A 27,205-nucleotide genomic window follows, 5' to 3' on the forward strand; every position below is an offset into this window, starting at 1 on the left:
TTTTCCTTACTGGCTGTTCCCTTCTTTGCAGATATGGATGCAGGTAACTATACATTGTCTTCATGGCAGCTCTGGTTTTGAAGGGCCAGATGGTGGTTTCTGTACTAGAGCGTTTTCCCCCTTGTTTTGTGTATCATTTTGAGTTGTTCCCTTTTGATTTCAAGTCTTTGGTGCATCTCACTGTTGTTGTCTCTTGCTGTAGTTGTCTCTTCAGCAGTAGTTTGTAGTTTCATGCATCTCTGATAACATTTGTTTCTGATTAACTCTTACCACAGGAAGCTGGTTTAGCTTGGTAGTTGACATTTTAACAGCCTGGAATTGCAGTTAAAATGGGAGGAGAGGGGAAGGGAGGGATGGACAAGGCTTTTCCTGTGGAATTGCATTAACACTGAGGTCCTGCAGTTTGTAAGTTTGCCCTGAATGCTTTTGCTGGTTTGAGGAGCTGACAATAATAATTGATGGTGGCAATTGAGCCTGTGCACAGAAGTGCGCGTGGATCATGCTTCTGATGCTGATAGTGAGAGATGCTGACAGAGGGTGCAGTGGCACTGAGTGCAGCAAATCTTCACCAAAAATCCCTGTCTTGGCAGAGCTCTTCCCTCACTTCATGAACAGAGCATATTTGGTTTTGTTTTCGGGTTTTTTTTTTCCCTTGGAAGATTCAAATCTGACTGTTGACAGGGCTAGCCCTCCTCTCCTCCTAAAGGATGAATATTTTAGGTGATATTCCTTGGGAGTGTTGCCATCTGTCCTCTTTGTCTTGAAGGATTTTTATTTACAGTGCTGGAGTGACGTTGTGACTGTTTTTCCTGCAAGGATTAGATGACAAAAGCAGTGTCAAATCATTTCTCTGCACATCAGTGTGGCTGACAAGCCTCACTAATGACACTGTTGCATTTCATTAACAGGAGGAGAACCGAAATAATTAAGAGCTCTGATTCGCCTTGTGAGGGATCAGGTCAAGGTTTCCAATCAAGTCAGCATTAAAGGAAATTCAACCCATATAAATTACCCTCAGTAAACATCTGCAGTGGGGATTTGGCAGTGTTTTACTTCCTCTGTCAGAGAATCACAGGAGCACAGAGTGGTTTGGGTTAGAAGGGCCTTGAAAGCTCCCCCAGTTCCACCCCTGCCACGGGCAGGGACACCTTCCACTGTCCCAGGGTGCTCCAAGTCCCCTCCAACCTGGTCCTGAGCACTTCTAGGTCCTTCAGAGAAGCCCCTAGAAAAGTGTAATCCTTCCTGTTGGAGAGCCTTGTGGATTCTCCCCGTCTCCTTTTCTGAGGGACTATAAATGTGTCAGATTGTTAAATTGGATAAAGAAGAGGATGCGTATCGGATGTGAAGGTGTCAGCTGCTTGATCAGCTAAGGAAAACCTGAGTTTACTGGCTTGGAATGGCTCCTTAACAGCTAAATTTAACAGGCATCATAAAATCAGTGCCTAATGGGTGAGGTGATGGATATTTGCTTCCCGTGAAAGTGGTATTAGGGCCAGGGACTGCAATTTCTGCTCGCCTCTGCCTTCTAAATGGCTGCAATTACCAGGAAACCTGCCCTGCATCAGCCCAGAGCCACATCTCCTGCAGGCCTCGAGGGCTCCAGCATCCCAGGAAATGAATTTTAGCTGTGTAAAGATGGTGGCAGGTTTCCTTCATCTCTCCAAGTGAGAGGTTTCTCTCGCGGCCCATCGCCACCTGCCCACCAGGAGGAGGAACCCTGCGCTTCACCGTGAGTTCTCTCTCACTGCCTGCCCCAGTTTTTGTTTCTGCTCCGAACTATTCAGTCCCTCACGTGTTTGCAACTTGCAAACCTTTGTTTTCTCAAAGAGTAAGTTTTTATCAGGAATAAAAACGGCCTTGGGAGTCTTCCTTTGCATATTTAGCATACACTCAGCTGTGCTGCTGAGTGACACATTTGTAATCAGATGTGAGAAAAGCAGCAATGTGTTACCCTGTTGTAAGGGGGGAATTTCAGTACTCTGGGACTTTTCAGTTTTTTTCTGTGATGATACAAGAAGGAATTTGTTATAGATATATGTTTCAATATTGGCTTTTCACAAATATTAAAATGGATTTTATATGTGAGATGTTAAAGCAACTTTGTTATGAAGATTTAGTTTTTATTTCTGTTGTTAATTAAGCTTAGCCATAGTAGTGAAATAGCTGCTATAAGTATGCTTGTGTTAAAACACCTACTTAGAGAAGATAACTTCTAATAAACATATGAAGAAGACACCTACTACAGATCTGCCAATTATCAACATTCAATGTTTGAAGACAGTGTAGACCAAAGCCCAAAAACTGGAGGTGATAAGAACAGACTAAAACCATAACCAAAGAATACACATACTCTAAAAAGACAGACCCAAAAAGATTTACTAAACAGTTCTTAGGACATGTAAACTGTTTAAAAGAAAACTTTACTATGCATAAGAGTCCGTGAATATACAACAAGCTGATATAAAAGAAGAAGTATTTAAAGAGTATCCCCAAAGATAACAGTGTGCTTTTAGCTGTAATAACCTTTACTCTATAATCCTTATCTCCTATTATGCTTTATTAGACTTTCTAAATTTTCACAAGAGACTGAATGTGTTTTTCACAGAAATGGTGGGAGATAAGGAATCCTAGGGATTTGTGATCTTCTAAGGACCTTCTCAGCAATTGGAATAAAAACTGCTACTGGTGGTTGCTTTACCTGCTGAAACAAGAAGTGAGGTGTGGGAAATGTTGTGGCTTTATTTCCCCCCACCTCAGAGTTAATTCTGCCTGTAGGAGCCAAGTGAGGTGTGTGGTGTACATGGAATTTGGGACTGAATTCTTTGTAGACTGAGGTGAAGTGAAGTGTACAGGAGTGGCAGCAGGATTCTGTTCCTTGTTTGGGTTTTGTTTCCAAAAAGCCACAGGGGTGTGAAACATGACTTAAGGGCTTTTCCACATCTCTGGCATGTCTGTGAATATTTTAAGTTATGTCATGATCATTTCAGTATGTCGTTTTCCAGTGAGTCTAATAAAACAAAAAAGACAAACTATGGTCCAGGGTGGGATGACAAAAAGGAGGTTTTTTTCTCTACATACTCTGTATATTTAAGAGTTATTTATTCATTTCATGTGGAGTAATTATTTTTAGTGTTTTAAAAAGCATAAAAGCCACCCACCATCCTGACTTGAGGCAGCAAGTGGCTGTTGCAGTCAGTGGAGGTTTCATCTGTCTTTGTGAAGGAGCTTACTGCAGGAAAAATTCATTTTTAGTGTAAAAGATAAAGAATAAAGCCTTTAATGTGTTTTTCAGAAAGCTGTGATCATTTACTCACTTTCCAAATTTGACTTAAAAATATTTTTATACTGTAGCAGCCTTCACCACATAACTTTTTTCAGTACCACAGTGAGCAGTGTGTCACTTGAGTGGCAGGAGTGGTCATATTTAATATTAAAACATTAAATGAAGTGTCACCCTCAGCCTTCCCTTTGAAGCATGTCATGAACATAAGTAGCCAGGCTGTAACAAAAGCATGCATTGATGATCTTCAGGCCTTTTCCAACCTAAAGGATGCTGGTTCTGTGTAGAAATTACATCTTGAGGGATGGGTGTCCATGTTTTTCACTTTATCTCGAGTGACTATTCCTGTCTGATGCTTCCTCAGCAAAGGGTAATTATGCAAGGAGGATTGAGGAAGAGTGCTTTAAAATTTCAGCTGCTTTTGTTCACATCCTCTTAAGAGATTTTCTCCTGGTCACAGGCCCTTACACAATATGCATGCAGAAAGTTCAGGCATAATCTGTGAACTGGGATGACCTGCCAGGTGTCTTCATTCAGGTCTGATCCTGGCCTGGATCCAGGAGTTTGGACCTTCTTCACCTGGGATAAAAAAGCAAAGGGATAAAAACACTGCCCCATGCCTGGATGTGTCCAAGGCCAGCTTGGAACAGCCTGAGATGGTGGAAGGTGTCCCAGCCCATGGCAGGAGTGGGATGGGATGGGCTTTAAAGGCCCTTCCACCCCAAACCACTCTGGGACCTTTCTTTGCTTGCTGGGAGATTGAACCTTGGGCTGGGGCCGCAGTTTGTGTTTGGGTTGAGCAGAAGGTGGGGGCTGCAGCAGAACTGCACAGTGTGTCCCTTGGCAGCACTGGGATTCTTGTCCCCTTCCCCAAGTGACTCATGCAGCTCTGCCTGCTGTGAACAATCGTGTTCCTGAGGCTGCCCCTCTCTGTACAGAAGCCGCTTGCTATTTTTATCTGGTTAGTATTTTTCAGATAGGTAGGAAGGCCATATTTACTAACCACCCAAATTTGATCTTTGATGAATAAAGGGAGGATGTGTCCCAGACTAATCTGTGAGCTGTGTTCTCAGTGAGCAGCTGGCTGAAATGTAAATGAAGAGCAGAGCAGTGTGTCCTGTGAGGATGCACTCGGTGCTCTCCTTGCAGTCATTCATGCCTTTTCCTTCAGAATTTTTTGGAATGCCAGAAAATCACCATCATACATGTAAGAATTCACACAGGGAGGCTTTGCAGGAATCCCAACATGAGTTCAAAAAAGCCACATTAACCTGAAACCATTTTGTGATTCTTGGACTGGAAACTAGAGGAAGCTGAAATTTTCTGTGTTGGTTTCAAATCCTTGGTGCCCCCTCAGCACTTGGGAGCAGATTAAGGGGTTTTTTTGGCCTGTAAACCCACAGGCAGGCTCTTTCTTGTGTTCAGAAGACAGTGATGACTTGGGACATGTGTTTCAAAATTACCTCTTTCCAGTTCTTTGTCTTTTTGCTGTAATAGCACCAAGTGATTATTTTTATTTGGCATTTCACGCTGACACCCAGATATAAACCAACACTTGTCTCTTTTTTGATCCCTTTAAAGCACTGCTGCAGAGGATTCTCTTGGGCTTTTGGAGCCTTTCAGGCTCAGCATAAAAGAGGGTGTTTATGCATTCTGCCCTCTCCCCTCTGGAGCCCTTCCCTCTCCTCGCCCTCCTGGGACTGCCTGTGTGGGTTATAGGAAAAAAAAAACCCTTTTGAAAAACTCTCTGTTCCAGCTGTCGGCTTGGGGACTGCTTAAAGTGTCACACAAACACGGAGCTCCGTTAATTAAAGGAAAAACTCAAGTATCTGCTCTTTAGGAGGTGCTGAGGAAGCAGATTGCCAGAACAGCTTCCCTTTTAGGCTGTGTTCCCTGAGCGTCTTTAAGGTGTTCTCTTTAACACCTTGCACCTTGAATGCCCAGGGATTTTTGGGAAATAATGTTTGTAGCATTTGTGTCCTTCTAATAACGGGCTCCTCTGAAGGTTGTGTCTCAGGGAAAAACCGTAAAGCAGATTTATCACTTCTGTTACAAACTTCAGGCTCTTCTCCGGAGTAAAAGTGACTTCTCCCACTAGTGAGTGATGCTGCAAGAGGAAATGGCCTCGACTTGTGCCCAGGGGAGGTTTAGGTTGGATATTAAGGAAAAGTTTTTCACCAAAAGGGTTGTCAAGCAGTGGTGGAATCACTGGAAGTGTTCAGAAAGCCCGTGTGGATGTGGCACTGGGGACAGGGGTTAGTCATGGCCCTGGCAGTGCTGGGTGGGGTCAGACCAGCTGATGTAAGAGGGCTTTTCCAGCCCAAACTCTTCTGGCATTCCATGGCTTTGAGTCTCTAGTGCTCCCTGCTGCTGTTGCTTATGAAGCCAGTTTGGAGTGGCTCCTGCTGGACCTGCCTTTTGCTTTATTTCTCAAAAATTTCTCAAATACTCCTTCTGGATGGATTTCTGAATCGCTGTTTCACTCTTGATCTCAAAGCCAGGTTTTAATATTTTTCTTTGAGCATATTCCTTGTTCAGATTGTATTTGATTTCCTACTGTGAGCTTTTTTTTATTCCCCCCACTTCGCTGAATCTATTGTTGTTATGGGAAGTTGTATCCAAAAGAAGTATTCACAGTATTTTGAATTCTCAACAGACCCCTCGATTTGCTGCCACCAGGGGTTTGTACCCATTTTAGGGAGGGCAGATCATGGGCTAGGTGTAAAAAGCAGAGGGGTGTTTGAAAAGGCAAAGAGGGGTAAGGAAAGGCCTGAGATCTGTGCATCAGTGCTGATATTTTGGGCTGTCTTTGTGAGCTGTTTAGGGTTTGTTAGTGCATATTGGGACTTTGCAATTATGTTGGAAGCTTGTGAGGTCAAGCAGAAATTTTGAGCAGTAGAATTTTGTGCTAGATTGAAAGCTGGGATGGGTTTGTCTGGAAGATGAAATGCCTGAGAAGCCAACTTAGAAGGAGCTGCAGCAAAAAAAAAAAAGGATGATATTTTAAATCATGGGGCTGACTTCGTAAGGAACTCTGTTTGGAAAGTTGTGTTTTGGGCTGTAAATGTTTAAAACTGGAAAAGACTGGTGGTGGAAAAGGTAGGAGTGTGCTAAAATGGTATCACATCCTGCCTGAAGGAGCTGACTCGCTGGTTTTTTTTTGTCTCTGACTGCTTTGATAAAAATAAGCTTTTAAAATTAGACTTGTATATATACAATTAGTGGGTGTGAGGTGTAAGCAACTCTCTGCACCTGCTGTCAGTAAAATAAACCAAGAGAAGGAAATAAAAAGAAAAAGATGAAAAAATTAGCTGTTGGTAGAAATGGGAGCAGTGATTGAAATGCAGGTCCTTGTCAGCTTGTGGCTGCAGGAGGCTCCTGATAATTGGGGAGGTTGGGTGGGTGTGAGGGCTCTGGGTGGGTTTCAGAGGAGGGGGGGCTCCCCACAAGTTCCTGGGGGCTGTTTTTCCTCCCCTTTAATCTGTCAGAAATGCGTCTGAACTAGGAGAACATACAACATGTTCAGCTTTTACTTGCTCAGTTTTGGGCTGTAAATGTTTAAAACTGGAAAAGAGTGGTATTGGAAAAAGGTAGGAGTGTGCTAAAGTGGTGTCACATCCTGCCTGAAGGAGCTGACTCGCTGGATTTTGGTGTGTTGATGTGCAGTGGGTGTCTGATAAAGATGGGTTCCTGCTTCATGTTGGTCTGAGGGGTGTCTGAACCCCAGGTTTATCCCTGGAGTTGGGGTGTAGTGCTTTGTATGTCTGCTCCCACATGATAGTCTTGCCTGTTTACCTGGGACCATAATAATTAATAACTGGAAAGATGGGAAAAGTATTTCCCTTGCCCTAAAATGGGATCAGCAGTTTATTTCTTAGTAAGAACTCACACCTCTTCTCCTTTCCTAGTCCGTTCTCCTAAATAACCAGGGTTCACATGTTTATTTTTCTGACTGGGTGTTTTGTAGGCAGATTTTGGTCCTTATCTGCCATGGGGTGCCCTCTCCAGATCAGCACAGACTGAGGCTAGGACAAGCTGTCCCCTTCTCTGCATTCTGCAGGAATTCCCAGCTGCTTTTTCCCCTTGTGCCACAGGTTCTTGCCATCCTGCCCCATCTTTCCACAGCTGGTTTGTCCCCACTTTTGTCCCTGTGATGCTGCTTTTATTTTCTCCTCTATTTCTCGAACTCGTTACGGTCATGTTGAAGTACAACCCAATTTTCTACCATAATTGCAGTCCCTCCTGCTTCATTATCTAGAAACTAAATAGCCTGTTACTTCCATCTTCTAGGTTATTAATAAAGTGGGTGCAGGAGGGTTGGAACTGCTGCAGAAACTTGGATTACTATCGTGCTGCTTCTTTCAGATGAGTCATTTGATGGGGACAGAGCGTGCTTTACCTCTCCGTCTGCACTCGCATTACAGTGATTTTTTTAAGGCTGGCCCTCTCTAATTGGCTTAGCTCAGTCTGCTCTGGCTGTCAGGAGCTTTGCAGTGAAAGTAGAACATGCACTGCTCTGCTCCCGAGTCCTGTCTCTGGGTAATGAGGGAAACTTAATTGCTCGGAGGCCGCCTCTGGTTTGTTCCCATTTATCTTGGTGGTTAATCAATCACCTTCCTCTGCTTCTGCTTGAGATGAAACATTGGATCTAGCTCAGCCTGTTTATCATGGAATCCCGGCATGGTTTGGCTTGGGAGGGACCTCTAAGCTCATCCCATTCCACTCCTGCCATGGGCAGGGACACCTTCCACTACCTCAGGGTGCTCCAAGTCCCATCCAACCTGGCCTGGGGCACTGCCAGGGATCCAGGGGCAGCCACAGCTTCTCTGGGCACCCTGTGCCAGGGCCTGCCCACCCTCACAGTTTCTTCCCACTGTCCCATCCAACCCTGGAGATTCTACGCAGCTTGAGGTAATTTTTGTATATTTTTGAAGTGTAAGCTTTTTTTCCTACACACTTAAAAACCTAAAATTTCACTGATCTCCCTGCAAATCGCTGCCAGGTTTTGGGAATCCGTTACATCTGTCCTTCTGGAGAGGCTCTGCAAATACATCAGTGGGTGCATCTTGGAATTCAGTTGTTAAATGTCATTGCATCTGCTGCTAAAATTCCAGCAGTGAACCCTCTTTCCATGGAGTTGTAAGGTCATGTATTAGTGCTTCCTTGCCAGTTTTTAGGTAAAGATCTGATTATAAGATATAGTATTACACTTATATATGGTGCCTGTGGGGGCACCTTGCTGTAATTGGGTTTGGTTGATACTTCCAGGAGACCTCTCCATGTATTTCCTGGACTATAGCCTAAACCTGTTGAGAGAAGCAGATGGTGGGGGTTGAAAAGCTCAGTCTAGGCTGCTTTTGTTGGCTTTTGGGGTTTGTTTTACCCAGGTAGTCTGTTGGGAAGGGGGTCCAGGGCTCCTTTTGCAGCTTCAGTCTCGTGTACCAGTGATGGTTCCTTGGTCTTTGACCCTTGACCCAACTCAGCTGCTCACGGTTTTTAAATTGTTGTTTAGCACAGTGGTTATATTCAGGAAATGCCCAAAATCACAGAATCATGGAATATCTTGAGCTGGAAGGATCATTGATCCAACACAGACACCCCAACAATCCCACCGTGTGCATCCCTGAGAGCTTTGTCCAAACACTCCTGGAGCTTTGGCACGATTGAGCCTGTGATCATTCCCTGGGGAGCCTGGGCAGTGCCCAGCATCCTCTGGGGGAAGCCCTTTTCCTTTTTTTTTTATTAATTTCTTCTATGTAAATGCTGCAAAAAACATTTTAAAATTAGTTTATTTAAATAAAAAATGTGAGGAGCAAACCAGAAGACCAGTATCTGGCCATCTGTTCGAACAGAGAATTTTTGAACGTGTTTCCCTGAAGAGGAGCCAGGTTCTTGGCACTGAGGGGGAAAAAAAAAGGAGAGAACGTGCATGTGTGAGACAACTGACTGCTGTTGTCAAAATGCACATGTCACTGGGAATATAAAATAAAGGCTTTTAGAGCTGCCTCAGTCCTCCCTTCTGTCTTGCTCTGCCACAGTAGACGTTCAGCTGCTGCCTGCGCTTGTCGTGCGGCCAGCCCCCCGAATTTATCCTTCTCATGTGGCTAAATAACTTCATCCCCGTGGCAATTTGCTAGAATAAAGAGCCTGGTGAGCACAGCGGAGCCTGGGGATGCAGCAGCAAAATCAGTGGCTGCTCCAGTGAGCAATTACGCGCTGGAACGGCGAGAGGAGGGGGTGGCCAGGCTGTCAGAGCCTGGATTAAAGCCTTCATCCCCGGAATTCCCCATGTAATACCCTGCTTTTGTAACAGAGAGCACCTCTGACTACAAATGTGTGCAGTGTTTAAATTTATTACTAATTTTTGCTGTTTAATTTCTGCGCCGCCGCCGATTCCGCGCACTCGCCTGCCGAGGGTCGTGCGTGGCAACGAGTCAGGAAGCTGTGGCTGATCCCCCCTTTTCCAATTTGTGCTGGGTCTTCAGCCAGGGCTGTAAATTGCTGATGCACAGAATTTATTTAGCTTTGTGTTGATCAAAGCTGCGTGTTCATGTGGGGCATTTTACAGCAGGAGTGTGGCCAGGTGCACCTGGGAGAGGCGGGGTGGTTGGTGGCTGCTTACGAGTTTGGGCACAGGGAGCAGTATTTGTAAAAATTCTGTGCTCATCTGACAGTGAGCCTGTGTGAATGGGTACTGTTCTAGCCCTGGAAAACTGGGAATAGCTGCCTTGAAGTGCCTGTGGTGCCCCATCCTTTGGCCACTAGCTGTCCCCTCCCCGTGGCCTCCCCTGGCAGGTACATCTGGGAGCTGAGGCGCTCCCTCATTAAAAAGCTGCGTGTGTCCTAATCCTGATGGGAGCAGAGCAAAGGCAGCCACCTCCCCTGGGAGTGGTGCTGTGGGTTTTGAGCTCGTTCTTTTTATTATGAAGGTCATTTCTTTGTTCTCAGTGCCGTTGGTTTAGACCGCAATTCCTGGCTCTGTCATATACGACTATTTAGGAAAATAGGGGATATTTTGTAGCCCTGGAAGTGTTTGGCTTCCTCATGGGTTGCTGTAGTCCAATATTTGCACTGGCTGATCTCTGTAATTCCTCTTTGTCGTGGTGCTTTACAAACTCCTAGATATATTTTTTAAAAAATAATGAATGTGGTGCTGTCCAAGCTGAACCACCCCAAAATCACTGCTCTTGCCCAAACTGCTCATGGGTCTCATCAAACCAGAGGCAGAAGCAGTTTATTGTTTGCCTTAATCCTACAACCACAGATACCTGCAGGGTACAGCCTTTCTCTTTACATTTTTCACTGTTTATGCTTTTGTTTGTGTAAATTCTTGATATTGAGGTAGGTTTTCTTAATCTCTGCCCTGTGCAGCGCCTAATTTTTTGCTGAGCTCATGATAAGGGCTCCTTAATGGTGTAGAAGCACAAGTTATTAGGGATGAGTCCTGCTGTGAGCTGAGATTTGCATAAAATAATTCTTACTCGAGGGATGAGCGTGAATTTGCTGTTCCGTTTCTGAGCCTTCAGATTTGTTTTGAAATATTTAGTACAGCTTGGAAATGCAGGGCATTCTTTGAAACAGTTTGTTTGGAGGGGTATTAAATTCAGACTGTCATGAAATACTTAAATCCAAACAAAAATCAAGGATTGTGAGGATGTGCCTATTCCAGCTAACGAGCACATCCTGCTTTTGAGGGTGAAGAAGGCACTTGAGCAGATTTGAGCTGACTGCGGCTGTTGGCTGCGGCAGGGTGACAGCCCTGGGTGAAGTGGGACAGCGTGTCAGGATCCGAATTTAATACTGGAAATATCAATAATTGCACTGAGCTCCACGCCCAGTGTTTTAGGGGAAGGCAAGGAGCAGGTCCCCAAGGTGATCGTTTAGTGTGGATTCACGTAGGAGAAGAGCTGCTGGCTAACTTGCACTGTATTTATTAAATTTAATACCCTTTTTCCAAGCTGCTCTTAACAGTCAAATCATGAAGAGTAAATCTCGTAGGGCTCACGTTTGTGAGCTGGGTATGTACAGGCAAATATTTTTTTTTAATTTTTCAATTCTCTACTTCAGCTTTTTAATCCACCCTGTCTGTACCTTCTTTGTGCCTCTGTTTGAAGGTACAGTGAGATTGGCAAGGCATCCTGTTGACCATGGGAATAATGAGTTGGCTCCTGAACTCACTTGGTGTGTGGTATTTTGTAATTAGCTGGGGGAACTTGCAGTGTTTTAAAAAGAAAAAGGAAATAGGAAATGGCAATTAGGCAGAACTTTCACTCTCTGATCAGGCATATTCTACTGTATTTCCATTGTTACTTACAGCTTTAAAACCCCTCTCTGGAGGGCTCTGTATTAAGTAATTCATCTTAGTTAACACTTCATTGGGAAGCGCGTGCAATTAATCGACAGCGTACAGAAATAATCGTCTGATTAATAGAAATCCAGTTCCTGAGAGCTGAGACTGTTTCCTTTACAAGTTCTACACTTGTTTGGGATTGTTCTTTCCAGGTTCAGTAATGATATGTCTCTATCTGCCACTTCATCTGCAAGGGCAGGATTGAAATCCACTTTGTGAGCAAGATAATGAAAATCCATACGTGGCTCTTCTGCTCCTTCTGTGCCATTAAACAACCAGAAATGTGATAGTCTTCATTGTTGCATGTTTAGTACTGCTAATAGGATAAGTTAATAAAGAAAAGATTTAAAAAAACCCAAACAAAAAACCCCAGCACAAACCCACAAAACCTCCCGTTCTTACATCTTTTATTAAACACAAAATGTGTTTAAACACGCTTAAATGCTGCACAGAGCTGAGCTGTGGAGTAATCTTGGTTTGAAGGCTGCTGTTGTGGTTGGGCTGGAGGGGAATGGTGGGTCTAAGCCAGAGTGGGGTTCCCCTAAGGCAGGAATTTTTGTGCAGATTTTTGTGTTTTGACGATCAGCATTAGCTGACATGCTTCCTTGGGGAGCTTGTTTGGAGAGCAAGGCAGAGCTGTTGGCTCTCTACCACTGGTTTTCGTGGAATGACACGTTTTGAAGCTGGGAAATAGGGTTCAAATCGGAACTAATTCCAGTTTTTAAAAACAGGACAAAGAGAGGAGTTTGGGGTGTGTTAATGGATGTGTTTTATCTCAGCTTGGTAAGCCCAGCTGCGGGGGTGGGTGATGCTAAGCTGGAGGCCTTGGGGGCTTAGGTGGGGAGATAAGAGTGGGTTTGCTCCAGGAGAGGAGCCTCAATGCCTCTCCAGTGCTTAGGCCAAGCTTGTTAATTTTGGCTCAGGCTCCGTCACACCAGAAGCCCTAAATAGGATTTGTCATTCCTTAGAGAGGCAGCAGAGTGCCCAAAATATGCTTTTAGCCCCAAAAGAAGCAATCCCAACCCTGCCCTGGGGTGGTGGCTGCGTCCCTGTGAGCCAGGGGACAGGAGGTGACAGAGCAGCTGCTGGGCTTGGAGCCTCCTTGGTGGTCCCAGGCACTCCTTGCTCTGCATTCCTGGAAATCCAGGATCAGGAGTAGGATGTGGTTGGAGGTTATGGCAGCACTCTCTTTATCCAGGTGTCCAGAGCAGGTGTGGGATTCATCCCAAGCCAGCAGCACAGGCTTCTCTGCTAGTTTAGCACGTCTCCAGAGGTAGCACCATTGTAGCTTTTTTGTCTAACATGTGTGTGGTACCTTCCCCTAACTGTGGTGTGTGAGTTCAGAGCTCTCATTCCCATAACATCCCACTCTTGTGTGCTCTGAGAACTGGGCTTCCCTTGAGGAAATGCTGGATGCCACAAGAAACTGGTTCTGCTGATGAGACACGGTGTTGTTTGTGCACAACTTTGCCTTTCTTAGAGACTCTTCTCTGGCAATTATTTAAAACAAAGGTGACACATACAGGGTTTTAACTGTATGTATCAACCTAGGGACACCTCATGTGGGTTGTAATGAAATTCCTGGCTTTTTCCCACTATATATAAATATATATATAAAAATAAGGCAAGTACATGCCTTAACTTTAAGTAATTCCCATGTAAGTGCATATAAACTTCAGTAACATTCCAGTTGTTGGTTGATTTGAGAACACCTTTTTTTTCCACAAGCGAAGCCTTTTTCTGGTGTGTGTTTTGTACCTTTGCTGTATGTAATGAGCTGCTTTGTGTGGCAGGTGGGAGATTCAAGAAGGAGATAGTGGTTGATGGACAGAGCTACCTGCTGCTGATCAGAGATGAAGGAGGCCCTCCAGAGGCACAGGTGAGCCCAAAGCCTTGCTTTCCCTGGTTTTCAAAACTTCCTTTCAAAGAACTGGCTCTGCTTTGTTCTGCCTTGGCTTCTTCTCATCTTCCTGCCAGGAGAATTCCAGCATCACCCTCAGGTGAAAAAGATCATGTCCAGCAAATGGTTAGGATTTCAGTTCTGAAGGATGGATGAGTGTGTGTAGCAAATATTTGGGATTCTGACTGAGACTCTGCAAGTCGGGATATACAGCTCATCTCTACTGCATTCCCAAGCACTGCGCTGCCCCTGGTGACACATCAGGATTTCATAGAAGCACAGAATGGTTTTGGTGGGTGGGGACCTTAAAGCTTGTCTCACTCCCACCCCCTGCCATGGGCAGAGACACCTTCCACTATGCCAGGTTGCTCCAAGCCCCCATGGCTTGGAGCAACTGGCTATGGACACTTCCAGGGATCTGGGCACCCTGTGGCAGGGCCTCCCCACCCTCACAGGGAGGAATTCTTTCCTACCATCCCATTCAACCATGCCCTGTGGCGGTGGGAAGCCATTCCCTGTGTCCTGCCCTGCTCCAGGCCCTTGTTCCAAGTCCCTCTGGAAAGGGCTCTGAGGTCTCTCTGGAGCCTTCTCTTCTCCAGCTCTCCCAGCCTGTCCAAGCCACTGACTGTGCAGAAGACACTTGGGGGTTTGTGTGCTTGACCCTTACTCTGTTTTGAGCAAGAGTTTGCTCATGTGCTGCTTAAAACACCTCAGACCCAGCCGTGCTTTTTCCTCCTCCTCTTCCTCCTCTACCTCTCCTCACCTGGGCACTGGCAGGATTTCCTCTGTTGGCTGCTGCTGGCCTTGCTTTGCCCGGCTCTTCCGGGAGGGATCAGCTTCCAAACAAGCAATAATTTAGCATCAGGAGCTGCCAAACAGCTGAGGGGGAGCAGTGCCAGCAGCAGCAGCTTGGCTTTCAATGCAGCACCACAGCTCCAGGAGGGTGAGAGCGTGGGGGAAGGTGCCGGGACAAAGGGGAAGAGAAAGGACGTGGAGGAAATGGAGGCTGAGAAAGACATCCTGGAAGGAAGTCACAGGACAGAATAAAGCTCTGGCACATCTGCAGCCCTGTCAGCAGGAGCAACAAGGAAAGCTCTGTCTGGGGCTGGGAGGGATTTGGCTGAAGCACCCCCTGGTTTCCAGCCTCTGATGCTTAGAGAACGTTCACTCATCTAAGAATGTAAATAGTGGAGGTGTAAAGGTACATGCAGCAATCTGAGGTGGTTTTGTGCCTGGGTTTGCAGAGCTTACAGGAGCTGGCTGCAGACTAATGAACAGCACGGGCTGTGCTCCTGGGATGTGCCAGGTAAATTTGGGGCTTGGACTGCTGTCCAGTGGAAGGTGTCCCTGCCCATGGCAGGGGTTGGTATGAAGTGAGCTTTAAGGTCCCTTCCAACCCAAACCATTCTGGGATTCTGTGGTGGCTGAGATCTGTTCTCCATCCTCATGATTTGCTGAAGAGGTCTGAGGTGTCAGTGCTGTCTCACCTTTCAGCACGAGGCTTTCCTGTAAATTCCCTTTGGAGTTTTTGGATGTAATTTCAAGTTACATGTCTATTAAAAATCTTTGATCTGTTCATTAATAACTGCAATGAAGTTTGCTTGTGTGTTCATGAATAATTGGGATTGAATTCCAGCTGCAGTAAGTAAGGAGCTGACATGTGGAGTTCCTGGTACTGGGTCATGGGTATTCCCCAGGTTACTGTCCCCTTCTTTTTGGCAGGAAGGGAGAAAGAACAAACTTCCCTGAAGACTCTTTCTGTGGGTCTATGATCTCTCCTTTCTTTACCTAAGATAAAATGGTCCAAAGATGAAAAGAATTCAATTTCCTATTGTAAAACCAAATTAACCTAGCGACTGACCTACAATGGGCTGCTGCATGTAACTTTTTAAATTTAAAACTTTTTTTTGCAATTTGGTTTTGGGTTTGCCTTGAACTAACAGCTCTGCTCGCTCTCAGTAATAAGTCTGAGAATGGATTTCTATACCAGCAGCTGATTTGTCCTTGTTTCAAGCCATTTCCTGCACAGTACTCTGGATGAGACATCCAGGGTTTCCAGACCTTGTGTTTCCCAAAATTCCTTTGGTTTTCTGTACCACAGGTCTGATAAGATTAAGCTGCATTTCAATACCAAAAGAGAAACAAGGAATTGCTGGAAATGTTTTGTGTCTGCAGGAACTGCACTGTGTAAATCTGTGGAGTGTTTTAAAATAATCTTTATTAGAAGGCTGCTGTACACACTGCTCAAACATTCAGAGGGTTTAGAGAGACTGTTGGCTTCCAAAGGATGCCTTAAGGACATTGCAGTTGTTGGGAAGAGTCCTTGGCATGATGCTGCTGAGTCCAGTCAACAAAAACCATTTTATAATGAGACCCAAGCCCACATCTCCCAAATAATGGTGCTGTCTCCAGTTCCTGTGGTTGCATCTTCTGGTTTGAACAGTTTAACAGTGTGGTGGTTGACCTTATTCTGGCAGTGACTCTGCTCTGTGTTAACCAGTCCTGTCCTTCCCCTCTGGAAGATTGTCCTCCTGACTGTCTTGAAAACCTCAAAGCAATTTTTTGTCTATTTTTACACCATAACAGCCCAGGCAGTGTTTGTTTTCAATACAATCATCATGAATATGCAGAGCCTTTCCCCATTGAACCTCTGTGTTCAGTGTGTCCCCTGGCACGTTGCAGTAATAATACAACAAAGCATGAAAATCCCCTTGGCTGAAGCTTGTTTCCATTGCTCTAAATTTGGGTAGGAATGGAGTCACTTAGGGAAAAATAAAGGCAGCGAGGTAAGCTGGAGCTTTTTCTTGATGTCCTGTTCACGTTCACTGTTAAGTTAAATGTCTTAATTCACTTGTGAGCTAAAAGCTTCTCACTTGCATGGTCACTGAGGAGCACCTTGGCTTGGCTTGTGCACCTGCATGTCTCTCAGCAGGTTCCTGATGCCAAGAGAGAGCAGTTTGCTCTTCCACTGAAAGCAGAACGAGGCACTTGGTGCTGCTCAACTCAGAGTGTCTGTATGGTGAAGAATTGGAAGTCTCAAATTGATGGGATTAAGATGTGAGAATTCCTAGCAATGCCTGTCCTGGCATCATCAGCAGCATCAGCATGCATGCATGCAAATGGCAGCATGGGGGCCCAGTCAGCACTGCAGATGAGTGCTGCTCATTTCAAATGTGCAGAGCCAGCAGCCTCATCCTGCTGTGTTTTCTGGGAATCAAACCCAGTGTGCACTGACAGTAGTTGGTTACACACCCCAGTGAAGAAGGAGTGCTTGTGCGGGGAAATCCCTTGTGTATCCCAGATCCCCATGGCTTGTAGGGTGATGAGATTCATCATTTTAGCAGATTGTCCTAACCTTGCTTAGGCCTTGGTTGTGTGTGAGTTTTTCTGGTGTGTATTTCCCTCGCAGGAAGGTAAGAACGTTTCTCTCATGGTTTTCCTTCCTTCCCCCTCCTCGCTGCTCTTCTCACAGTTGGCCTTTTCCATTTTTATCCTGCAGTTTGCCATGTGGGTGGATGCTGTTATCTTTGTGTTCAGCTTGGAGGATGAAGTCAGCTTCCAGACTGTTTACCACTACTACAGCCGCATGGCCAACTATCGCAACACTAGTGAAATCCCCATGGTCCTGGTGGGCACCCAGGGTAAGTGCAGCCCTCATTCCCGGCTGGAATGGTCTCAGCTGGGCCATATTGACTCCTCCAGGCTGGCAAAGCCATGTCCTGTCCTTTCCCCTTTGCTACAGGGCTGTGGCATTGCAAGGACAGTATTTGAGGTGAGAGAAAAATGTCCTGGCAGCTCGCTTGGAGAGGGAGTGTAGCACTTCAGCAGTGAAGAAAGAGAGGATGTTTAGTTAGATATGCACAAGAAATTCTTCCCTGTGAGGACGGGGAGACCCTGCAGAGGTTGCCCAGAGCAGCTGTGGCTGCCCCTGGATCCCTGGAAGTGTCCAAGGCCAGGCTGGACAGGGCTTGGAGGAACCTGGTCTGGTGGAAGGTGTCCTTGCGCATGGCAGGGGGTGGGAGTGAGATGAGCTTTAAGGTCCCTTCCAACTCAGACCATTCCAGGATTCTATGACTTGAAAGGAAATTTAAAATCATACTTCCAGTGTGTGCTGGTTGTGGTGGTTTTCTTGCCCAGCAGGGAGATGCCCTTGCTGAATTTGGGCAGGTAAATCAATTGTGTGGGGAAGTTCTGCAGCTAGATCAGTTTACATGTGCTTGGCAGTCTGGAAGGGCTCAACATCCTGGCATTGCAGAGAGGCAGAAGGATGAGAGGTGGGAAACCTCCAGCAGAATGGTAGGAAGCAGAGGTGAACCCTGGCCTCAGGCTGTGCCTCTGGGAGACCTCTGTAAATCAAGTAAAAATGCAGCTTTTTGACACCTGAGCCAACCTCTCCCCCCAGTTTTTCCTTCTGAAAAAGCAGCTGTCCTGAATGAAGTATGTCAAGGGAAAGGTACCCAAAATATTTCTGTTTCTTTGGCATTTGAGTGGTTTTTTGAATATTCTCTGCCTTGTTGTTCCAGCATATCCCCGTAATATTTCACTAGTTTCCCATACTGTGGTTGGTTTGCTGCATTGGTGGAGCTGAGGCTGTTCTGTTCCTGACCATGGAATCATTAAGGTTGGGAAAAAGCCCTTTTAAATCATCAAATCCAGCTGTTCCCTCAGCACTTCCAACACCAGCACAACCATGTCCCCACGTGCCACATCCACACAACTTTTACGTCCTTCCAGGGATGGGGACTCCAGCACTGCCCTGGGCTGCTGTGCCAGGGCTGCACAACCCTTTGGGCACAATTTGAAGCCATTTCTCCTCTGTTCCCTGGGTACAGAGCCCACCTGGCTGTACCCTCCTGGCAGGGAGCTATGCAGAGCCAGGAGAACCCCCCTGAGCCTCCTTTTCTCCAGGCTGAGCCCCATCAGGTTGCTGTTGTGTGTTAGAGGCAGAACACAGGTGTTGTGAATTGTTCTTGGTTCAGTTTTGGGCATCCTCCTTGTTAGGGTGTCCTAGTGGTTTTGGTGGTGTTGGAGCTTTTGGGTGTTTTTTTCAGCCACATGGTCAGGGAGCAGTTGGCCTTCCCCTGCCTTCTGCCCAGGGCTGACAGCACGGAGGGGATGTGTGGGCAGCTGGGAAGGAGGAATCACAGCCCAGCTGGAGGGAGGAAACAGATGATATGAAGGAAAAGGGGAAGGAGGAACAGAAAAAGTCTTAGGACAGCACAAACTCCACCAAAAAACAGAAAGGAGCTTCTTTGAAGGGCCACGTTTTGGGCTTGAAGCTGGAGTTGAAAAAGTGAAGGGGAAGCATTTCTCCAACTTTTTTTTTTTTCTTTGTGCCCTTCCGACCCCCTTCTGGGGTATGGTTTGGGGTATGGTTTTCCATCTCCTTCCTGTTACTTCCAGAAAAAGAAAAGTTCATTTTCTGTTGCAGCATTGATACAAAGGGGATTTTTTGAAAAGATGGAAATAGTGCTAATTCTAGGAATAAGCATCAGGAAAAACCGCAGCTTTTGGTCTGTGTTTGACAGTGAAATAAAAGATATGAAATATATAAATACACTTGTTAAAATACGTATATGAAATCTACCTTTCATGTCATAGAATCCCAGAATGGTTTGGGATGGAGAACACCTTGAAGTACATTTAATTCCAACCCCGTGCCATGGGCATGGGCATCTTCTACTAGCCCTGGTTGCTCCAAGCCCTGTCCAACCTGGACTTCTTGGTTTTTCCTGAGATGAGATGTGAAATGAAATCTCTCCCACAATATTAACACTTGCAGACGTTCTCCCCTGACTTCCAAAGCCAGCTCAGTGCCCCAGCCTGACCCGCCTCAGAACAAGGAGGCAAACTTTGGGGAGCTGCGGTGTTCTGGAACTGAACCCTCTCCGTTCCCTTCTGGGTACATGTTACCAGCGCCCTCTGCTGATAAATAACAGGCTCCTGCTTTTCCTAATTGCTGCCTTATTTTTGTTAATTGGATCTGATGAGAAGGTAATGACAGCATCAGTTGAGGTCTGCTCCTCTCATGCCCGGGGCAGAGCCTCACACACAGCGTTGCAAGAGGCACTCATTCCATGTTTAGGTTCAGGTGATGCTTTTTTCCCAAAGAACAAATCTGTCTTGCTGCTGTGGGCGGTTGCAGATTTTAAGGAAGCTTTCTGGGCAGCTGTAAATGCTGAAATTATCCAGAATGAATCCCAGAATGGTTTGGGCTGAAAGGGACCAGCCAGTGCCACCCTCTGCCATGGGCAGGGACACCTCCCGCTCAGTATCCCAGGTTGTTCCAAGCCCCATCCAACCTGGCCTGGACCATTTCCCGGCATGGGGCAGAAGAGTAACACAATACTCCTGGGAAAAAAAAAAAAACCACTTCCTTTTCAAGATCTCTTAATAAGATTATCACTTCAAATAGTATCACCTTTGTGTACAGAATTCATCACTATGATGGAGTAGCAAGGAAGAAGCTTCTCCTTTTTCTATTCTGGTGTAAGGTTTTTTCAGCTCCTCTGGATAAGCCCTAGAAACTGAAATTTCTGGTTTTCAGCTTTCATGAAAAGAAACTCTTGGAGAGAATTACCAAATATGATGGTTTAGAAAAATACATTTTTTATCAGCTTTGCAGTATGTTCCCACAACATCTCCGGGGTGGGAACCATCTGGGTGCCTTTACAGTATGAGAAAGTAATTTACAATTAAGTTCTATTTCTTTAAAATGCATCATGTTTAATATTTCACACTCTATAGTCACTGATACTCACAGAGATCTAAAAACCATTTGACGTGTTTGTATTAATCACCCACTTGTTTCCCTAAGTATATTTTACATCAGAGCTCATGCTCTTTCATGTGATTGTGTATTTACTTATATTTTTTTTTGGCAACAACTGAGCTCAGTATATGTATTTAAGTTAAACAAAAAGCCTTGGAGGTTTTCCCCCTGGCTTTTAGAATCAGTGTACTGGTAATTTTAATAGGGAAATATAAATTATAGTGGTGTACACTTTCATGGTTTGTATTTAAACTCACTGCTTGATATTGGTCAATATGAGAGGAGCTGGCCTGAAGTTTCACCAGGGGAGGTTCAGGTTGGATATTGGGGAAAATTTGCTCAGGGAAAGGATTGTCAGGCATTGGAACCATCTCTGGAAGTGCTCGAAAACCACGTGGATGTGGCACTTGAGGGCACAGGTTAGTGGTGACCGTGGGTTGATCTCAGAGGTCTTTCCCAACTTCGGCGCCCCTCCTGTGAGTCCGTGAATCCCAAGCTGGTGTTTCCAAGTGACCATTAATGGGTGTTTTCCCCCTGTGGCTCTGCAGATGCCATCAGCTCCACCAACCCCCGTGTCATCGACGATGCCAGAGCCAGGAAGTTGTCCAATGACCTCAAGAGATGCACTTACTACGAGACCTGCGCGACCTACGGGCTCAACGTGGAGAGAGTCTTCCATGACGGTACAGCTGCCTTTTAGCATCCAGCACATCACTCCATCCTCTAGCTGTCCTTTCTGACTAATGACCCGTCTGGGATAGATCAGATATTTGCCTGCTCAGTTAAAGAAAATGCTGATTTTTAGGCACTTTTGTTGTGTTTTTTAAGACGGCTCCTTAACTCAAACACTGATGTGTTCTCCACCAGCGCCTTTAGTCTTCAGCTATTTTTAGTCCTTATTTAATTTTCAGTTTTCTTTGGTGCTTGTTTTATTGTAGCAAAGTTTGCTTTGCTTTGGTTTTAGCACTCCTGGAGAGGCTGAGGGGCTGTTTGTTGCAGAGTAGCTGAAAATGCTACCTTCGAGCACCATAATCTTCATGGGGTGTTAAAAATTGAGAGCTGGGCTGGGTGTTGGGAAGGAATTGTTCCTTGTGAGGGTGCTGAGGCCCTGGCACAGGGTGTCCAGAGCAGCTGTGCTGCCCCTGGATCCCTGGCAGTGCCCAAGGCCAGGTTGGACACTGGGGCTTGGAGCAGCCTGGGACAGTCAGTGGAAGGTGTCCATGCCCATGGCAGGGGTAGGACAGGGTAAGCTTTAAGCTACTTTCCAACCCAAACCATTCTGTGACTCTCCGAGAGTCTTGTGTAGGGGTTTTGATCCTTGTAGGTCCCTCCCAGATCAGGATCTGGAGTTGTATGAGATGGGATCTGTGCCCCCTCTAGTGGAATTTCAGTCGAATGTCCTGGGGCTTGGCTGGTTTCTCTTCTCGCCAGGCTCCTCTCGAGGCTGAGTGTGTCAGCCCCTCATCACAGCAGTTTTCTGTCTCTAAAAACCTTCTTAATTAATTAGGTTTTAATGCTTCTCAGAGCCCCCTAGTTTTTGTTGCCAGCTTCTCGTTGCAAAGTCCTGCTCTGCCTGTGCTTATATGAGGCAGTGTCACATCAGCGCCTTGCAATGGGGTGTGAAAAGACACTTCACATTAGAAAAAAGGGAAAAATATAAAATTTTTACGTGGAATAAAAGGGTGACACATTCTAATGTTTACATTGGAGAAAGAAAAAAATGTTGTAATTTTTACATGGGGAAAAAGAGGCAAAACACTGTACATTTTGCGTGGAAAATACTGACCTGCACCTGTTTTTTTGGTCAGATTTCGGAGAAGAGCATTTGAAGCTGCATCTTCTTGCTTTGCTCCGTGTTTTCTGTTGAACTAGTTGCAAAAATTACTGTTTTGACTGCCTAGATTTTCTATATTGATTAGGAGTTTCAAAGAGCCATTAGGGGGTTTTGTTTAGCACATTTATTTTGGAGTGCTGGCTATAGTTAGATTGTTAATTATATATTCCAAGTCCTGGCGTTCATGGCTCTGTCTGCAGCCTCCCTCTTGGTTTTTTTTCCCCTTTCTCAGAGATTTTGAGAGAAGTCTCTTGGCACAAAGCTAGTGTGATAAACTTGTAAGCTTTCAGGAGGCTCATTTTTCTCTCTTTGGTCGTAAGAAAGAATTGACAGGGATCATGTGTTTTAAGAAATATCAGGGTGTTGTTTTGCCCCCATGGCAGCCAACCAGCTCTTTAATATTTGCCAGCTAATAGGATTAGAAATGCTTCTGTATGAATGGGTTACACTTGCCAGACATGTCTGGGACCAAATCCAATTCCTGATAATTTTTGCTGTTTATTTCAGCAGGAAACAAAGCAACTTCTTAACCCCATTAAATGGGGGGGTGTGAATGAGCAGTGCAAGCTGTTAATAGGGAGCACTTGATTAAATATCCCTTGGTTTGTGCTGCTCTGGGGCGTTCAGGTTCAGCGTAGCTTTAATGGTTTTTTTGTGGCTTCTTCAGAGGGTTTACATTAGTTGGGCAGCCTGGGATAGTGGAAGGTGTCCCTGCCTTGGCAGGGCGTGCAACAAGATGAGCTTTAAGGTCCATTCCAATCTAATCCATTCTGGGATTCTCTAATAGTAAAAAAAAAAGAAATAAAATTCACCTGAGGACCGTTCCAGTCCACAGACATTTCTTCTGCACATACTGAGTTTTTCCTGGTTTGGGCTGTTTTGTTTGCAAGCTTATTTTAAAATCTCTTTTTTTGTTTCTGTGTTGTGCCTTGCTGTGATGTAGACCTATCTTTTGGAGGAAGAAATTGGAAATAGCTTTGAAGAGCTTTTTACTCCTTCATTGCACGCACTTCAGAAATTAAATTTCTAATTTGTCCCCTGCAAGCAGCTACTGAACTTAGTGGTCATCTGTTACGGTTCTTCTGTGATAACTCATTTCCCATTTTCTCCACAGCTGAGTGGTAAAATAATTTAACTTGAATGATTATTGTTATTATGAAAATGCTACTTTATTCTCGAGTTAAATCCAAATACCTCGTTTCCAACGCTTCATTACAGCTGATAAGCTCAATATTGATTGTAACAGAGATGGAATCATAGAATCACTTGGGTTGGAAAAGACCCTTAAGATCATCAACTCCATTGGTTCGTATTTTGTGAGAGGAAAGCTGAGTAAAGTGAAAGCCAAAATCCTCCTTCACATTCTGCTGTTTTACAGGCTGTTTTTCAGCCTTCAAGCATATCCCACTGAGGTTTAATCTCTCACTGTTGGGAAGTTAAACCTGAATTTCAGGCTGAAATAACAAAGAGGAGTTCCATGTTTCAAGGGTTTAGTTTAGTAATGTGCCCAACAATGGAGGATAATAAACATTTTCTTTTGTTTTGGTATTTTGAATAGTTGAACAAGGGAATTGCATTAAAAAAATTAGATAAATGCTAATAAGATCCATTTTGCTTCATATTCCCAATTAAGAATTAGAGATTTTTTTCCCCCCTGCTTATCAGAACGGATTCTATCAATGACATTGAAAATGATTATTTTAATACTTCTTGTCAGCACAGTATTGTAATGACTGTGTACTGCCCCAGGATGCCTTTTTAATGGTTTTAGCCTTCTTGAATTAGCTTGATGTACCATTAATGCATGAGAATTGCTTTTATTTCTGTTCACGGTGTATTCACAACCACACATCTTGCCCTGCTTTATGTTCGGATTTTCCCTGACCCATTTAGCTGTGGGCCATGCAAGTCTCTGACACCACAAAGGAGCAAATGTTCAAATATTTAGAGGATAAAATTTTACTGTCACAGGGTGTGAAACAAAAGGGTTTGAGTCTAACTTGGGTTCAGAGTTGAATATGTCTCTGAAGTTTAGCAGTTCAGCCAAGGAAGTTTTACCTCGTCTAGATGGGTTTTACACCCAGATTTTGATCTAATACTGCCAAAAATAACAATAAACCCGTGAATATTGAGGCAGGAGTTGCAGGTATGTGGTGGCAGAGGCAACTACTGTCTCACAATTTGCACTTTGCTCTGGTGCTCTGCTGCTGCCTGTATTTTTGGATGCTTTCTTTACAAATTAACTAGTCTTTTATTAAGGAATGTGTCCATTCTGTGTAAAAAAATCTACCAGGAGTATTTTATTTCCAGATCCAAATAGTATTTGTTTCCAGATCCAAATAGTATTTCCCGTGTGGTGTTGAACAAAGGTGTCTTGAAAGGAGAACTTCAAAGCACCATTTCTGTGTTAAAGGATGGGAGATGACAAATTAATCCTGCTGCAGCCGCACTGAGGGCAAGGGCTGTCACTTGCCATCACATTATCTAGTCAGCTTTTATAGATGTGTTTTCATTAGGAAATGTTAATCAGCCTAATGGGAAGTAAATAAAAAGAAGTAAATTGGTCCCATCCCGACAGCTGTTTTAGGAAGGTCCGATGTTCATTCTGGCACTGAGGGATTCTCTGATGGTGGGGACCCAGGGCAGGGTAGGATGGGGCAGCGGTTCCTTCGGCTCCGGACTTCCTTGGACTTCCTTGGACTTCCTTGGAATTCCTTGGATTTCCTTGGATTTCCTTGGAGTTGGGCTGAGGCCTCTGGGAACGTGGCGTCTGCAGTGACGAGCTTCAGGATGGCCACACATGGCCTGGATCAGCCTGCTGACTCTTCCACGCTTCACAACCGTTGGGAAAGCAATGTTTTGCCCGGTTAGATATTTGTATCTTCCTGGTTTGTTTGTTTTGGTTTTTTCTAATGAGAAAGTGACATTAGGGAGTCAATTTTCTTTTTCGATATCATGGCTTAGCCTGGACCAACAAATGCTCAAGCCGCGTTCATTTTAATCCCCAGTATATTTTAAGTCGTTTGAGTTTTAAGTTCGTTTTAGGGCGTTTTTTTAAACGTAAAATTAACGTTTTGATTTTATTCATCCACGTTTTGATTTTACTAATCCCCGGGAACAACGGAGCGCGGCGGGAGCGGCCGCCAGGGGGCGCTGGAGCCGCGGCGTGAGGAGCCCGTGATGGCGGCGGCGCCGCGGGGCCCCCGGGGCTTTGTGCCGCCGCGCTGGGACATTCGAACGCTCCGGCCGCCAAAGTCGGCTGGAAAAAATATATATATAAGCGCAAAAATCTGGCCGCCCTCGTCTTGTGAGGTGTTTCTGTTTGTGTTTTGTTCTGAACTTGCTTCAGCTTCACCCTTGCTCATACTTTGCCCGTACACTTACTCTTCCTGCCTGCCTGTAACTGTAATGGGCCATGAATAAATGAGAAGATTTACTTTGGACACAAGCATTTCACTCCACTGTTCTTTGGGGCTTTTTGGTGGCTGTTTTTGTTTGCACAGACGTTTCTTCTGGTTTCCAGGTAATCTTTCAGCCCCTTTCAGCAGATGACAAGTTCTGGTGCCATAAATCAGACTGCACGTTGTTCCAGGAAGGCCCAGCATGGAACTAGCAGGAGGAAATTAACCAATATCCAAAATTTATATAACATAGCCTTGAAAAGGGCTGTGGGAATTGAGCAGTGCGTGGTGAAACAGGTGTGAAGAAGCCTTTATCCTGGGGAGCAGTTGGCATCAGTAGGATTGGGCTGGAAAATGGATCCAGATCCCTGGATTTATATTTTCTGACTGATTACCAAATTTCACGCTTTATACATTACTGTTCAAAATTCTTTTTCTGTTGTCCCTGAGAACTTGGGAGGTCTCTGTGCAGTTCCCCTCGCGCTTGGTGCTGTCCAGTGTTGCTGCCATCCTGTTTGATAGGGACAGGCTTCACCTTTTTTGTCAATTTTTGGGTGAAAATTGCAGCAACTTTGCAGGTTTTGGGGACCTTGAGACTGGAACTGCTCTATCAGATTTTTAACACTGCACCTGGATCCACAAATGTGTGAAGGAAAGAAAAGAGATCTTCCAGTGACTTGTCTGCATCCATTTTCTCATGCCTGGAATCAAATAATGGGATGAGGAGCTGTAGTCCAGGCTATGGAATTTAAGAAATGCTACAGTGATCCCAGAGGAATCGAATGATGTAATGCCAGTAAAAGTTCCAGGGAGGTTTTGATTTTAGCTCTCATGTGTCATTCAGTAGGTGACTCGTAAAAAACCATAATGTCTTGCAGAACTTTTTATGTGGCTTTTAATTTTATAGTGGTTATTTCATGGCACTTCCTTTAAGTCTTAATTTGAAGTGTGTGCAGTAAGGCAGGTTACTTAAAACCTACAGCAGAGCTGCTGATTCTGTGCAATAGGTGATAGCTATTAAATTTTTTGGAGAGCACGATAAATGCAAGACCTAGTTCAACGCTGGTTAATTCTTCATTAAATGGCAGCAAGAATGTAGATCAACATCTCTTCAAAATGCAAAAAAAATCAGGTTTTCAGTAGTGAAGATTCAGAATTAGTCGAGTAAAGTCATATTCTGTAACGCAAACTCTAATTGAAATCCTGGGGCAGGAAGAAACAAGGTGGTTTCGGGGTAAAATTGCCTTTTTTGAAATTTTACAGTAGACGTGCGAGTAAGAGGCAGAATCAGTGTGTTTTATGGACTCATGTGTGTTGTGCTTGGCAGATAAAGTGTTGTAAACACATTTGTGGAGTGTCTGGCGAGCAAGTAGGAATTGTTTCCCCTTAGAAACAGAAGTGAAAAATTCTGGAAGAAGGAGAAAGTTTGAAAATTCCTTATTTTTCAAATCTCTGCTTTTCTCAGTAAAGACACCAGGAAAGGCAGGATAGAAAGAAGCCATAAATAAGTGTTGTCATGCTGCAGTTCCTGGCGGAGCTGAAAGCAGCAGTGACAATTTCTGCCGTTCTTTTTGAGCCAAGTGAGCTGAACAGCAAACTGACAGCACAGCACGGCTGCTGGCAGGGCTCAGTCGCAGGCTGTGTCCAGAGGGGACGCCTTAAAAACAA

At 44.9% G+C, this 27,205-nt stretch overlaps 1 protein-coding gene across 11 annotated transcripts in view; it reads left to right on the top strand.

The window, feature by feature from the left end:
- The window catches only part of AGAP1 (ArfGAP with GTPase domain, ankyrin repeat and PH domain 1), a 306,975-nt gene that overhangs the window by 102,046 nt on the left and 177,724 nt on the right, over positions 1-27,205 (top strand). For 6 of the 11 annotated variants that reach the window (XM_041399540.1, XM_041399541.1, XM_041399542.1 and 3 more), the window contains exons 4-6: positions 13,424-13,509; positions 17,030-17,171; positions 20,851-20,985. In XM_041399540.1, the coding sequence (XP_041255474.1) occupies positions 13,424-13,509; positions 17,030-17,171; positions 20,851-20,985 (363 nt within the window). Of the gene's footprint in view, positions 1-31; positions 44-13,423; positions 13,510-17,029; positions 17,172-20,850; positions 20,986-27,205 lie in introns of all 11 variants that reach the window. The other 5 variants (XM_041399539.1, XM_041399536.1, XM_041399532.1 and 2 more) reach the window with 1 other exon arrangement.

The sequence above is a fragment of the Onychostruthus taczanowskii genome, unplaced genomic scaffold (genome assembly GCF_017590055.1).
Source record: "Onychostruthus taczanowskii isolate IOZ18803 unplaced genomic scaffold, ASM1759005v1 scaffold164, whole genome shotgun sequence".
NCBI lineage: Eukaryota > Metazoa > Chordata > Aves > Passeriformes > Passeridae > Onychostruthus > Onychostruthus taczanowskii.